General features: G+C 32.6%; 1 protein-coding gene and 1 long non-coding RNA gene across 11 annotated transcripts in view; one reads left to right on the top strand and one right to left on the bottom strand.

Moving 5' to 3' along the window:
* The window catches only part of LOC145730334 (uncharacterized), a 318,043-nt gene that overhangs the window by 49,851 nt on the left and 252,743 nt on the right, over nt 1-15,449 (top strand). The gene's annotated exons all lie outside the window — the stretch shown is intronic.
* The window catches only part of dlg1 (MAGUK family member discs large 1), a 269,680-nt gene that overhangs the window by 28,566 nt on the left and 225,665 nt on the right, over nt 1-15,449 (bottom strand). For all 10 annotated transcript variants that reach the window (XM_081981489.1, XM_081981488.1, XM_081981486.1 and 7 more), the window contains 4 exons: nt 6,460-6,673; nt 5,402-5,556; nt 2,677-2,923; nt 448-550 (listed from right to left, as the gene is read on the bottom strand). In XM_081981489.1, coding sequence (XP_081837615.1) covers nt 448-550; nt 2,677-2,923; nt 5,402-5,556; nt 6,460-6,673 — 719 coding nt within the window. The remainder of the gene's footprint in view (nt 1-447; nt 551-2,676; nt 2,924-5,401; nt 5,557-6,459; nt 6,674-15,449) is intronic.

Consider the following 15,449-nt stretch of genomic DNA (forward strand, 5'->3'; position numbering starts at 1 on the left):
AACGCAGGGTCTAAACCCACTTTTGGTGACTAGCTAAGGTTAGCTGCAAAAAAGAGGAACCTAAGTAGTACAGTTTTTTTAACTTGTATAATAATCAAACTTCTTCTTTCAAATCTAAATTGATATGCTTTACCCTAAATCAATATTTATACATGGAGAAAAGATAATTAAGGTGGTTCGTCTTGAAATGAAACCACTGCATAAAAAAAGTAATGATAATTGCAGGTTCAGAGAATTCCAAAGCTGCAATATTCATAAAAAAATAAGGTATAACAAAAATAGATGTGTAATCATGCATTTAAAAGTTGCAGGGTACTACAATAGCTACTTAACCAACTAGAAAAATACGATTTTCTGCAGAAAGCAGATTTCTCCGCAAAATAATGTGTTTAATAAAAAAGAGTACTTTCAAATGCACGTATTGCAAAATACTAAAAAGTAACTTACGTTCTTGATCAGATCCATCTTCCGACTTGTCGTCTTTACTTTTCATGAAAGGAAACTTGCGACTGAACGAATAACTCTTTTTCTTCCGTTCTAAAGTCGATTGCTACAAAAAATTAAGCGCGATTAGAAAATCATAACTGCTACTTTTAAAATCAATATTAATGTATAAGTCAAAATCAGTAAAAAGTATACAGTGTGATGCAGAGTTTATACCAAGAAAATTAAATAGATGGTACATTTGCAAAAAAAGGTGAAGCAAAAAGGAAAATATATGATAACCCGGCTACTCGCATTAACACTAATTGGCTTCATTAAACATGTAACTCCAATTGTATGAAGGAACCAACTACCTGATGCCAGAAATTCGTGTGTGGGGAAATCGGGGTAGAATGGGGTACCTAATTTTAAACCTTACATTTCTGGGAAAGTAAATTAAAAAAAATAAAAACGATTTACTAAACCGTTGTAAAAACAATGCATATTAGAAATAAGCATAATAACTTCTTTAAGCTCTATTCTGGCTTTACCCCAAAAAAAAATCGTCGTTAACCACCATATTCACCAATATGTTATCAAGTAGATAACTCTAACAGTCCGTTTGTTGCTATGGAAATACATGTAAAATCAAATTGTTAAACTTATCAGTTTGATAACAGTTTGGTGAATATGACCATTAATCTGTTCTGTGAGTGAACTATACTCGCTTATGGGGTTAGAAAGTTTACGATCCAACATACAGTTGATGTTCAGTTTTGATCATTGCAGTATAAACATACACCGTCTATACAGGGCCTAGAGAACTGGATTTTAAGCAGAAAGTTGTAATAAAGTTGTGCGAAAATGCGTTGTTACCGAGATACAGGGTGATCACTCCAAAAACAAATGGTTTGAGTCACTTGTTGTATAAATAACTATTAAGTATCCATATCAAGAGGTATCTAAAAACATTACAAACAGTAAACCCCAATACAAAAGAACTTTCGTTGCGTTAAAGTTAACAAACAACACACAAGCATATACAACTTCAGGGTCGTTTATAAAAAACACAGACACATGTTGACTACCACCGGTTTTCTGCTGTCAAATTAGTCATGATAGCAAGTAATAACGAACGTCACCCAAGTCCGGAATTTCAAGGGCTTGGACAAAGGCAATATTTTTTCATTCGGCCCCGCTACTCCGTTGTGTCTCCTTTTCCCCTAAGTATAACGATCTCAAAAACGGCAAAATTGCGCATTGGAAATTGGAATTTGGAGTTTAATAATATGGCGCTATAAAATTTCAAAAATTTCAATTACTTTCAGAATTATCAGAAAAAACACAAAATCTTGGAAATTGGTTTTTAATTTTTTGCTGGCATATTTGATAATAAACATAAACGACACTTTAAGATTGTCACTTATCCTCACCTGCAACGTGACAATACCTCATTTATATCCGACGTTTCGGTTTTTGGTAACCGTCATCGACATTATTTTTCTTTTAAAAACAATCCGATTTTTTTCCCTAGGAACATTTTAAAATTAGCCTTAAATTTTACAAATGTCAATTTAGTGGGCCAAATTTACTAAAATATCTTTCTAAGAAAAGTTTTCCACTGAATTCACCTTAAAAAACTAATTTCAGTATTCTGCCAATTATTTTACAAATGTCAACTTAGTTGCTTGAGTTTATTAAAATAACCGTCCTTATAACACTCCAGAAATGTTCCGCAACAAATTTGGGCTTCAAAGACGAATTTTAGTAAATTCGCAAAAGTCAATTGAAAAGCTCAAATTTCGGTAGATTGAGTGACTACTACCATATCACCTTCTACGGATATTTTTTTATGTTTTTAGAGCATTTTTCGAATATTCTCAGGAAAGGTGTTCTATTAAATTTAGGCTACAAAAATTACATTTGTAAAATCTATAGATTACTGAAATTAGTCATTTAAGACCAAATTTCGAGCGGAAAACTTCTGAAATATGCTCAAGAAGGTTAAACTACAATTAATTATAGCCAGACTCTGAAAGTACGATTTGCCATTGTGAGTAAAAACACTTTGTTTTGAACTACATTTAAATTAAAAGTTAAAATCAATATTATCAGTTTTTATAATCTTTGAAAATATCTATAATCAGCAGTTAAGGTTTAACAAAGTTTCATCCAACCGTTTTAAAAAGAGTTTTTAAACGGCGGAATGCTTATTTTTGTGAAGATACACATATTCTTCTTTATTTTACTGACCTTTTCGTTATGATTTCCTTGTCCCTGGAACTTGACAGAGCGATCCCGAGCGCGCTGTTTGCGTTCCCATCTTCTTTTGCTCGGTATGATGCCCATACCTTGCTCGTCGCCGGATGATAACACTTTTCTCGCTTGCCACCACTCGTCATCGCTCGCATTGGTCACATGAAGAATGTCTCCATATTGAAAAGCCAATCCACGGGATGGTAAGCCATCGTCCTTCATAGGGTCGTAATCGAACAAAGCTCTGAACAGTAAAATATTAGCATAAAGAATTATTTTTTAAGAAATTATTTAATGAAATTTTGATTTATGATTTAGTTTCGGTTATAGTTTTTTTTACACCCGAGTAGTTTCTATTAATATGCTATACACAGTGAGAGACGCAAATTATGAAACAAATCAGTTTAAAAACCGAGAAATATTTTTTCCATGATTTACTCGAACAAAAAAATTTCCGTTGCGCTTCCCAAAATAAACAGCCGCGTATACAGGGCGATTCACGCTGATGGTATATTAGAAGTATCTAGAGAACGACTCAATATTTTTCGTTGAAATTTGGAGTGTAGCCTAGGTTGGGTCCAAACTCTCTATCTAAAATATTTTCAACTTTGCGGTGTTGCCAGATCAGTCGGAAAGAATACCAACTTTTGATTTTCAAATGGAACACCCTGTTTCTAATCTCATTTTTGAATTCCTCGCAAGAAGGCTAGTAATTAATGTTGATACTTTCCTATACCTATCTTAGATATTTCATAAAAATGGTAAATTTGTCAGCAAATCCCTAGCCTACACATTAATTAAATTCTCAAGTTCTGAAAGGTTTGCTTATATGACCTTTTGTTCTCAGTTAGACAATACCACATGGTTGAAAACTTCAGACTGAAAATGAAAAAACTTACAGGGTGGTCAATATTTATCTTTAAGTCGGATAGATAGAAAAACTGTCAGAAGTTCGTTTTTTTAAATGCAACCACCAATGTATTATGGTTTGTAATAAACGAACATTAAATTTAGAACAATTCCATGTATACTCTTCTTATACCTAACTTCAACTGTTTCTGACTTATCAACAGTTTTTCCTTAAAGTTTCCTTATTCAGATTAGTATGGATTACGATTGAATGCGCCCTTTAAGGAAACACTCTTAATAAGTCAGAAACGGTTGAAGTTCGGTATAGGAAATGTATACATGGATTTGTTTTAAATTTAATGTTCTTTTATTACAAACCATAAAACACCGAAAGATCCATTTAAAAAACGGACTTTTTGCAGTTTTTTTATCTGTCCGACTAAAAGGTAAATATTGACCACTCTGTAGGTTTTTTATTTTCTGTCTCTGGGATTTTTAACCATGTAGTATTGTCTAACTGAGGACAAAAGGTCACATCAGCAAACCTTTCAGGACTTGAGAATTCAGTTAAAGTTTAGACCACCGTTTTGCTGACAAATTAACCATTTTTATAAAATATCTAAGAAACTGTGCAAGATAGGAATAGGGAAGCATTAACATTAATTACTAACCTTCTTGCCAGGAATTCAAAAATGAGATAAAAAAACAGTGTGTTCCATTTGAAAATCAAAAAGAACCATCACCGTGAATCACCCTGTATTTATAAAGGATTCGAATTAATCGAAAAATTCTAAACACATTTTATAAATTGCATAGTCAGAACTTAAACGGTTTTTGAGACACTAATATTTTAATCCCATTTGCACACTTAACTTAAGCTTGGCTTAAAGTACGACGGCGCAAATAGTGGTTAATGTTAATATTAAGGAGTTGAGGTGCAAACCAATACGTAAGATTTAAATGTCGTATTTGACAGGTATACAAACGCAGCAGGTGATTTTTGGCATTTACTGAATGTTACGTGAACATTCACGTTACCCGAACAGGTGTCTGAAAATGGCGATTATCAACGATTTTTAATGATAGAAAATAAGTGTAGAGAGAAATAGGATTTTATATTTCTCGGATTTAGAAAATATAGTGCCTATGCACTCAATTGAACAAATCATTAAAGTAAAATTTGTCATAAAGGCTTCTCTCAAGTTGTTTTGATCATCAAAAAATTAAAATCAAAAGTAATGAAGTAAGAAAACGTGAAAGATGAAAAACAAATAAGAAAACAACAATATGTAATCGTAAAAGAAAACTTAAACTTTTCTTCTCTTACAAACATTCTGCAGTGTAAGGGAAAAAAAATGTCGTTCTTTATTTTACTTTGACTTGCATGTCGTACTATAAGTCTATCTTGTTTAAATTTCTAGTTCTATTTATGAACATATTCTTTTTTTACATACGAATAATGCACTTTTTTAGATTTTGCGGGTTGACGACACACTTTTAATTCCAAATAACCCCCCAAAAAAAAACTAATGAACTTAGATCGGGGGATCTAGTTAGCCATTCTACAGGTTCTGTTCTACCAATTCAGCCTCCTGCGAGGTTAACTTTCACTGAATGGTGCCTCAACAATCCAGTGAAAGTTCTCTCTATATCATACGTGAATTTACGTATACGATTATATGTAAATATAGATATAATAATGCGTGTTGTCAAAAGCTTCTTCACAAATTTGCGTATGATTGTCATACGTCAAAAATAGACCCCCTGGTGTGATGTAGGCTGTCCAAGTGTCCGTAATACCGATCGTTGAGAAATATTCTTATCTGATCGTTAATGTTTCCGTTAAATAAATATTGTATACTATCATATTTACCTGACATAGAGCGACCTTTTCTGGGACGTTCTGAGTAAAGTTCCACCGGTAACTGGGTTTGCCATTTGCTGTTTCAAGTCATTGATTTTCGCCTCGAATCGGTTGTACTCTTCAGGTCTATATTGGACTACCATTGTCACTGTTTGACTAGTGCCCTAAAATTTGTATTAACTACAATATGTTGAGATTGAAAATAAAGCCCTATTATTATTATCATTATGTACCGTTAAAAAGTAATTGTTAATAAAAGTAACAACATTCCGCATTTCTATTTTCCAAACATTCATAATTATTTCAAATCATTCAACTTTTTGCTCTTATCCAAATACTCTAATGTAACCAGTGCACGGGGGGAATAAATAATTAAGAGTTGGAATGGCTCAAAGCTATACAAGGTAAGTCTAGGAAGCGACACCACCTTGTTATTTCTAAAATAAAAAAAATTAAAAAACAACTCAAGTAAAAATGCATATGTACTATATTTTGCAACACCAAACTATTATACTCGAACATTCAATGCTTTTTGCACCTTTCAAACCCTCTGCTTCGCGTCGGGCCTCAAATTGTTCGCGGGAGCGTTTCAAGGGTGCAAAAAGCAGTTTACTCCAGAATAGGTTCACTCCCTAGGTAAGTGAAAGTGATATTTTCATCTCTTAAATGTGGGAGAAAAATCTTATTTTCTATAGGGGTCGTACAAAAATAACTTTTAGAGATCGTCTCTAAGCAGAAAGTCCAAGACAGATATATCGACTGGACTAACATAGTTGAACTAAATTTTGTCCTTAATTTAGGCGGTTTTCTACTGAATGTGTTAGAAAAACTTTGAAGAACATTACTCAAATACATAACTGAAATTGTGAATTCAAGTTAATTAAAAGTTAGAACCGGTACAATCATAAAAAAAATCCTCAGAGATCAAAGTGTAAAACTCATTGCACCGCACAAGAGATCACAAAGACCTGCAATTGTGTAAGCGCTCTCGCTAAAATTTCTCATCATCGGGCTTTTTAAATTATTACTGATTTTTTTTAGAACTAATTATTATAAGCAAAAGTCACCTTAAGTGCTTGAGCAGCTTCCTCGTGAGTGGCATTTCTCAAGTTAATTCCATTAACGCTCAAAATCTGGTCGCCTCTTTTGAGTTCTCCACTAGTATCCGCAGGTCCACCAGCCAGGATGAAGGACACAAAGATGCCTTCTCCATCTTCGCCGCCAACAATATTGAATCCCAGACCTGTGTTTGCTTTATGCAGTACCACCGTTCTTACGTCCCTAAAACAAAAGCAGAAATTACTTGTGTGGAATTTCCAGGTCTGCATCCGACGAGACTAACTTTAGATTTAGGAATGCGACTAAAGACCTAAAATTAACTTTGTATGTTCGTAGGTCATTGAACATCACATAAATGTGATACTACTAAAGTTCTTGTTTCCCCATTATAAGGTTAAGAAAAAGTTCCCTTCATAGCTTTTTAGAAAAAATATCTATTACTTTAATAATAGAGAATGATCCGAAACTCAGCGTTCATCTCTTGAAATTCTAATAGGCTGGCCTATCAGAACTGACCTACCATCCATTATACTGCCCAATAAAATAGAAACTATGATGAGTTTACGAGATATTAGAAGATATTTTGACGTTTTTGCTTGTTAAATAAACTGTCAAACTTTTATGACAGTTGCCACTATAAAGAGGGAGAGTGCAACTTTTGAATCGCGTGAGGAAATGTTTATGTGCGAAATGCGACAAATAAAAAAGCAAATGTCACATTCAAAACGATCAAACGATTGATTTGTGCCGCATTGATTTCTTGTTAAAGTTAATTTAATCTTTGCAGAGAAAAAATTCGAATTCAGTCCTTAACAGCAATTATTAGATTGTTTTTTGCTTGAAATCTAGTTTCAAGTTCCCTTCAGTCACACAAACTTATTTTTGAACTATTTATGATTTCGAAAATCGAACTTATTCGTTACTAGAAAGTGATTTTTAGACTGTGATAAGCTGACTTCGCCTTCAGTCTTAAAAATATCGCTTTGTCCTTTTTTAAGCTTGAATTGTAAAAATCAAGCTTCCAATATTTAGAGTCCCAAAAGTTTTTGGAACTAAAAAGCTTTTTTTTCCTTACTGTCTTAAGCTTGAAAGTCCATTTTCAGACTGCTTTCAGTCAAATCCAGCTTTAAAAAAGTAATAACTCCACTTCCCATCCCTCTTAATTTTATTATACTGGACTACTATTTTAGAAAAAAAGTTGAAACAGGATGACTCTCAGATAAAATAATTCTTATTTTTATGGAATGAAATATCCGTTCATCCCATCATCAGTTCGGATGAAGAAATCAAATTTCTACAGAAACAAATCAATCAATTCTAAAACCAATTTTTGTTCTCAACAGAAACCGACTACTTTGAAAGACGACCTTCAAGAAAACATGTTTTCTACCTAGTTTTCTTGAAGATCGACCTTTCGTCACAGTGCACACAGCTTCATCAATCACTTTGTGTCCATTTCTTGTCCAAAAATATTCAGTGCTAAAACTCATACGGATACCATTGGTAAAAATAATGAGACTGCATGTGCATCAAAAAGTCCATCTTCATACATTGAAGCCCTGCACCAAATTTGATCACCATACCTGCACTAGTATCGGAACTGGTACAAAAAAGGTCTTTTTGTAAAATATTTATGACTCTCTAATACAGAATAATCATTGAATGAAATTTGAATAACCAAGTAAGACTTTGAAATCACCTGGTAACACTCAAGACTCTCAAGAATCTCAATGTATTCGTGTATGGTCTAGTAACCTTCAAAATAATAAAAGCTTCCCATGTCTCATCTAAACATGGAACTGTATCTCTGGTAGGTATTAAGTATTCAAGAATAATACCTCTACCGGTCTTAAAACATATCAAAATAGTTACTAATTGAAAGAAATTCCGTTTAATTTGGTATTTTAAGGTTGAACAAGCCCCAATCAGCTAGAATAGTCAACTTGAGACATGTAAAAGTGCAACGACCCAAACAGAAATAATTGTCAAGTGTTAATGGGTTTGAAATTGCCGATTATTGTGCTGATTATGTTGGCGCTCTTTGTAATAGCCTTTTCGTAATGCTAGATAAAACTTGCTTACACATTTTTCAACGAATTCCACCAGTAACAAACTTGTGTTTTAATGTATAATTTTCGCATTTTTTGCGGTTATTCAAATTAACTGTATTAATTCCACTATCAAGTAATTTAAACAAAAAATTAACAATCACTACAACTGCCTTCCCCATCTTCAATCATATTGTTGAACCCTTTAGGTAAATGTAAAGCTCCAAAATAATTGGAATAAGAACTGTTATTGTAAACGTCGCAGCAACACAAAATAGCGTAACTATTAGTGAAGCAATAATTAATAGCATAATTGAAGACAAAAAACCCATTAAAAAACTAGTATTACGGGAATAAGAATTTGTGTCGTTGCGTAAGTAACCATCAAATTTCTACTGGAAACATTATGCAATGGAACTTAACCAGTTATCTCCATATTTAAGTAATTTAAAGTAAAATATGTCCGTGTTTTCTGATACAGTGTGTGGTCCAAGGTAGAAAATTTAACATCTGAAGACACCGTCAAGTTAAATTCGGTTTCGGAAATAATGTGAAAAAAAAAACTTAAAAGGTTTATTGCTAACAAGTTGTCGATCCCGGGGTTCCTTTCAATTCAATAGTTTTTAGAATTGTACTTAATTACAACGTTCATCTCGAACAAATTCAATCCGATTAATCAATAGCAGCAGATAGTTTGCAACAAAAATCGATTAGAATTAAATGGATTGGAATTCCTATTGGGAACTAGTGACTAGTCGGCTCTAAAAATTAATAGGAGGCTGGATCCGATTGAAATGGTTTCATTTAAACGGGATTGTGATGACAGCTGATTTAAGAGATCTGAGAAGTAGGTTATGTCGACAGGTAGAATAACAAAAAAAAGAATCAAAACTGAACATTTTAACCCTCGCTTCATCCAAACAGTGCTGTGCTTTATGCTTGATTTTGATACATTTAAATGCATTTTGACAGAAATGAAATAAAAGGGGGTAAGGTTAAGGTAAACACATTATGGTATAGTCAGTCTACTATAATCCTATTCTTTTAAAGCTAGATTTATAGATCGACACAACACAAGCACAAGCATAGCATAGAAACTAAAACGTAACAGAGAAAACGGATTTTAATGCGGTTTAAACTGTTATTGGGATTGACTTTTACTTTAATGTACTGTAACTGCATTCACTATACAGGGTGGGAAATAAGATCGTGCAAGAAATGTTCCAGTCGAGGTTCCAGTAGTCCCCAATTAACCAATACTCTTTTTTTTTTTGTTTTGTGTCAGTGTAAGGAAGAATTGTTTAGTCCATATCTCGGGACGTGTTCGGGCATTTTCCAATAAACGGTGTCTTAAGAAATATTGATTTATCCAAAAAAGACGAGAAGAGCAGCTTTTAATTGGTCATTTTAGTCGGATGTAGATCCAATATTATCTGTTACATAATTTGAAAGCAACCCCATAACTATATAAGACCATACTTGTGTCTAGAGACAAAGTGGAAAAAAAAATAAAAGATTTAAGTTACAGTCAGTTTACCAACGAATATCTTTAAATTTATATGAATATCTCGGGATGTTTTTGTACATTTCTTAATTAACGTCAACGAAATATCGATTTATCCGGAAAATAGATACCTATAACGTTGCCTATACCTAACAGTGTTAAATCTTGAATTAAGCCATATATCAGCAGGTTTATATCTATCATTCATGTTCAACATTATCTGTCACATATTCTGAGTACTTTGCAGGACAAGTCCCATGTTTGATAGGACCTTACAAAGTGTCCAGAGACAGTAAGTGAAAACTGATTGTTTGCTGATGTTGTTCTCTCACTTTAACTGTTTATCTAAGATAGTTGACTAAAGTTAGAAGAACTAAATTTACTTTGAAATAATAAATACCTTTTCAGTTTTTCTCTGTTTTTTAATTTGCGACTAATAGTGGCGAATCCAGTCCTGAGAGGCGACTTTTCTCTCCCATTTTTCTTGGTCATCTTGGTCAGGAAAATGATCTTCACGCACCACAAAGTGTTTAAGTTTTTCTTTTAACGGTCACAACATTGAAGAAAATAATAGCGTTATCACAATCAATACACATGTTTACAAATTCGTCCTGTATACTTGCTCCAGGATAGACTTTGTGATTATTACTAACTACGGCCAACTGAAGAGTAAAGCAATCAGTTTATGGTCAGTTATATAGGAACAATGCAAAAAAATGGTATGGGGCCATAAAGCGTCAAAAATAAAGCGATTATTCACCGAAATATTTAAGCTCATTTAAGTTAAATGCTGCTTAAACTACAGTTAACTTGAGCTTGTCTTAAAGTACTAACTCCTTAATCACTTTATCTTTGGATGTTTGATGGCTCATCATGATGGTACAATTTGTTTTTAGGACTGGAACACTCCGTATAGGTTTAATTTATAATATAAATCTGGAGTTTAAACTCTAAAATTAGTATTGACATCTGAAAGTAATGTCATACTTCAGATTAAGTTATAACCATAATTTATACAACTGACCGTTAACTTAGTATATTCTATTAATTGCCTTACGATTAGTAACATGGAACTTGTTGGTGTGATTCATTTTGCAACTATTTATCATCAAGAAAACGATTCAAAACAAATACTTTTACATTGCGATTATTGGCATTGTCAATGAAACTAAATAACAATGTGCAAAGCAGTAATTATTGTTTATGAACCGAAAAGCGAAGGCTTACATACATTTCAATACTGGTAAAACAACAATAATACGTACATTCCGTAGTATAAAATATGTCCAAGATAAGCTGTTTATTAATGGAAATTTCAGAATTTTAATTGTCTAAAACATTCTGCTATTCACATTTTCTTGTTTCAAGCTGGAAAATTGACTTAAAGTTGATCAACAAGAAATTTATAATCTTTTGACAATTGAAACTTGTAGAATGATTTGAAAAGTAGATAATTGATGAAACTCATTTCAGATATGATAATTGACTTAATAATTTGACAAAATAATGAATTTTCACATTTTCTTGTTTCAAGGTGGAAAATTGTCTTGAAAGCTTGATTTTTCCTTTCGTCTGAAAAAACATTTGAATTGTTCTTTGTCTATTTGAAAATGCTTAAAGATATAGGGGATTTTGTTACCTAAAATTGATTTTGACAACTTCAAAAATATTAATTTTTGGTTCTGAATTTTGGACACGCTATATCACGGAAAAGGACAGACCATAAAGATTAAACTATGTGTTAACATGTTGCAAAATATGAAATTTATGCTCGATTGCATAGAGTTGGTTAGTGGCATGCAAATGTAATAGAAGTGATCAGTGATTAGAGTTTAAACGTTGTTTAGGCGAATGGTGCAAACGACAATTATACTTTTCATAAATAAGGCGATACGCTATTTTAAAATTTGTTTAACAATAGGCACATTTTTATTTTTAGGTCGAATATCTCCAAAACAATTGTACCTAGGTATAAGACATTATATACAAATGTGTGCAGAATCCAAAAATGAAAAAAAATGTACAGGGGGTCCCATTTAAACTTTTAATGAACGGCTTGGGTGGCTAACCCTATTATAGGTTATGATAAAACATACTACTTGAAATCATTAGGTAATTAACGAAATAAAATTCAAGGATCCATTTAATATAGGCAGTATACTGTGACTCAACACAATCTAAAATTTTCAAAAAGTTATTATTTGTATTATTGTAGCTTCCGAAATATCGACCGCGGTAGTTTCCGGTGGAACACACTGTATAACAAATTTTTCTTATTATTAATAGGACTATCGTAGAAAAACTAAACTATTTAGCAATTACTCGCGAGTTTCAACGTTACATTTAATTATGATATTGATTTTTGTCTCAACAAACGTGATTGAAAGCAAGATATTTGTAGGCAATGAGTGTGACCCCGAAGGTTTTACGTACTTGATTTAACATAGAAAGTTTGTCAATCGTCAAACTTTCCTTCTACGTTTACACACACCCGCTTAAACCAAATATGCGGCCGTTCAATGCACATATCCAAAAAGGTAGTTAAGAGAAAAGTAAATGCATAATTGATAGAATGCGTCCCAATTTACCTTATTTGTTGTGTCGTTTCATTAGTACTATTTCTATATTCAAATTTTTGTCTTTCCGTTATTACTAGTATAATTATTATTCATTTAGTGTTAAATAAAAAAGAATAATGTAGAATTAAAGGTACACATGCTCATTATTGTGTCCTGTATTCAAGTCTGATGATAGAAGTCTCATTAGTAACTATAGGGCAATTTCAATTTTGTGCTATCCAGCAAAGGTATATGAATCTCTGATTTACGATCATATTCTGAAACACGTACAGGGTTCATTATCTGTTTATTCAAATTCGACCCTTACCATAGGGATCTCGGAAACTATAAGCGATTTCGATATCCAGGTAATTCCTTCCAAAGGTATCCGAAAAAAACTTAAAATTAGATTTTTTGTTTCTATTTATTTCTAACCTTATTTGAAGAGATGTCCCAAAACTAAAAGCATCTTTTTATTGCCATTTTTTCCCAGGTATTCGATGGTGGATCATATTTGCCGCCCGACGTTTCGTTTTTAGGCAATCATCATCAACTTTATTTTTTCTTATGGGCGCCAAATTGGATTTTTAGCCGACCAAACAGTACGTTTTATAAACTTTGGTTTTATTCTGATTTAAGTGATGTATGATAACTTATGATTTGCTTCATAAATGAAAAAAATAATTCATTAAAAACTAATTTTGAGTGAGATTTCAAAATAATTTGAATCTTGAATTCTAATTTTATCAATGAGACGTTTTATAAAATGTCATTATTTGGCAGTACTCACACGCAATTGGTCTGCACATAGTCACAATGAAGAGAAACGAGGCAATATTATTTTAAAACTTTATCACAAATTTGATACTAGATAAGTCAATAATATGAGAGCAAGCCAACTGTAAATCAGACAACAGCTGCACGTAACTTTATTTACTTAAAACTTTACTAAAATCCAAGATTAAATTATTTAAACTTGCACTTAACTTTATAAAAGTTCCTAAAATGATGACCGATTCATCAGGCCGAAACCTGTCCCTCGGACCATAAGCCATCGGGCTGTTTCGGCCTTCAGGACATTATGTTCTCTATAACGCCCTTGCTACATAAATAGCTATTACCACAGAATTTGATATTTTTAGTTCATCGAAATCTGTTTTTCGCGCGTTTTTGGAAAAAGCTTTAGAACCTAAGCATTTGTTTATAGAGTACTTTGTCAAACGTGTTCTATAACTATGTACCGTTGAACAATAAACTTATTGTTATTATAAGCAGAAAAATTTTCTATTAGAGCAATTGTTACTTAGTATCATGTATGTGCACACTTATATCACACTCGAATATGCTCCATATCAACTTTGGTTTGATTTTGTATGCATACTTGATATAGCAACTAAACACATTTTTCTTTGAGAAATATAATGATCATTACTTGCCGAATTGTGCAATCTTATACATTTGGCCACAATTCTGATAAAACAAAGCGGCCTAAAACCTATTATGCCAAACAATTCAAATTATTCGTTAAGACCATTTCATTCCAAAGAAGACATAGCAATACAACTTTGAAAATAAGAATTTTATCCTCTAAATGGCTTCAGAAGGCTGAACATATAAAAAAGTTGCTGGCCTTTCCCACACTAATGAGATACACCATCTATGCACTTGAAGTCATTCAAAACAATGTTATTACTTATTTATTTATGTTCAGTAACTGGTAAGTTCCGAAAAAAGCGTGGGCTACATGCAGATCTGCACACTGATATACATTTATAGGTCAATCAGGCAAACGTAATTTCTCGTCTTTGCGCAACTGTCATTCAATTACAATAATACCAAAAGGGAGTGGATTGAAAGAAATGTCTTGCTTAACAGTGTGGTTTGCATAATGTGCCAGACCGCACAAATCACCTTTCTTTTGTCAACTTTTTTGATGTCAACATATTGCGCCTTTTATCGGATGTGCAACAATTAATGCTTTAACGTTTACGTAAATTTTTGTCATTTTATTAGTCAACTATTAAGTGGTGTATGCCTGTGGTAAACTCGTAATATTTAGTTTTTCGAATAATTCAAATACTGAAATAGTCATTAAAATTTAAATACAAAGGTAGTCCCGAAGTGGACTTTCAAGAAATGGATTGACAGTTATTAGAAAAAAAAAATCGTTCAACTAAAATACAAGTAACTCAAATTTGGTTTTTTAAAGGTCAACTGACTTTTTTGGGAATATTTTTTTTACATTCTTGGATGTTTACATTCTTTGAGTTAAAGGTTTGATCTTTCATTTATGTTACAACAAATTTGATGACATGACTGTCTTGACAGTTTATAACTTTTATCATTCGTGTAACTTTGAGCCTCGCTATAAGCTTAAATTTAAACCCTGACAAATCTAGTTTTAAAAGAAAACAATAATTATATTCTCAATCAAATTAATATGATTTTTACGCTCACATGGCTGGCAAAGTTTCTTTACGCCTAGGTTTTCATGGCTCAATTCAAATTGGGAGACTGTCAGAAAGCTCATTTCATTGGCTATCCATTGACGTACAAAACACTGCTAAAAATAATGCAAATAAACGAGTTATTGATTATTGATCAAAAGGATGCACAAAAAATGTCAGAAAAAAATAGTCAAACTTGACGCTCTCTAGCGGCCAAATCGTCTAACCTATTAACCGAAGTTGGGACATTTTTAGAAAGCTCATTTCATTGGCTATCCATTGACGTATAAAACTCTACCAAAAATAGTGCAATTCAGGGGCTTTTGAAATATTAAACAAAATTCTACACCAAAAAAATTGGTCAACGTTTGACGCCATCTACTGGTCAAACGGTACCACTAACCAATCGGCTTTTATACGTCAATGGAAAGCTCATTTCAT

This window comes from Ips typographus, linkage group LG6 (assembly GCF_016097725.1).
Source record: "Ips typographus isolate SLU linkage group LG6, UJ_Ityp_2.0, whole genome shotgun sequence".
NCBI lineage: Eukaryota > Metazoa > Arthropoda > Insecta > Coleoptera > Curculionidae > Ips > Ips typographus.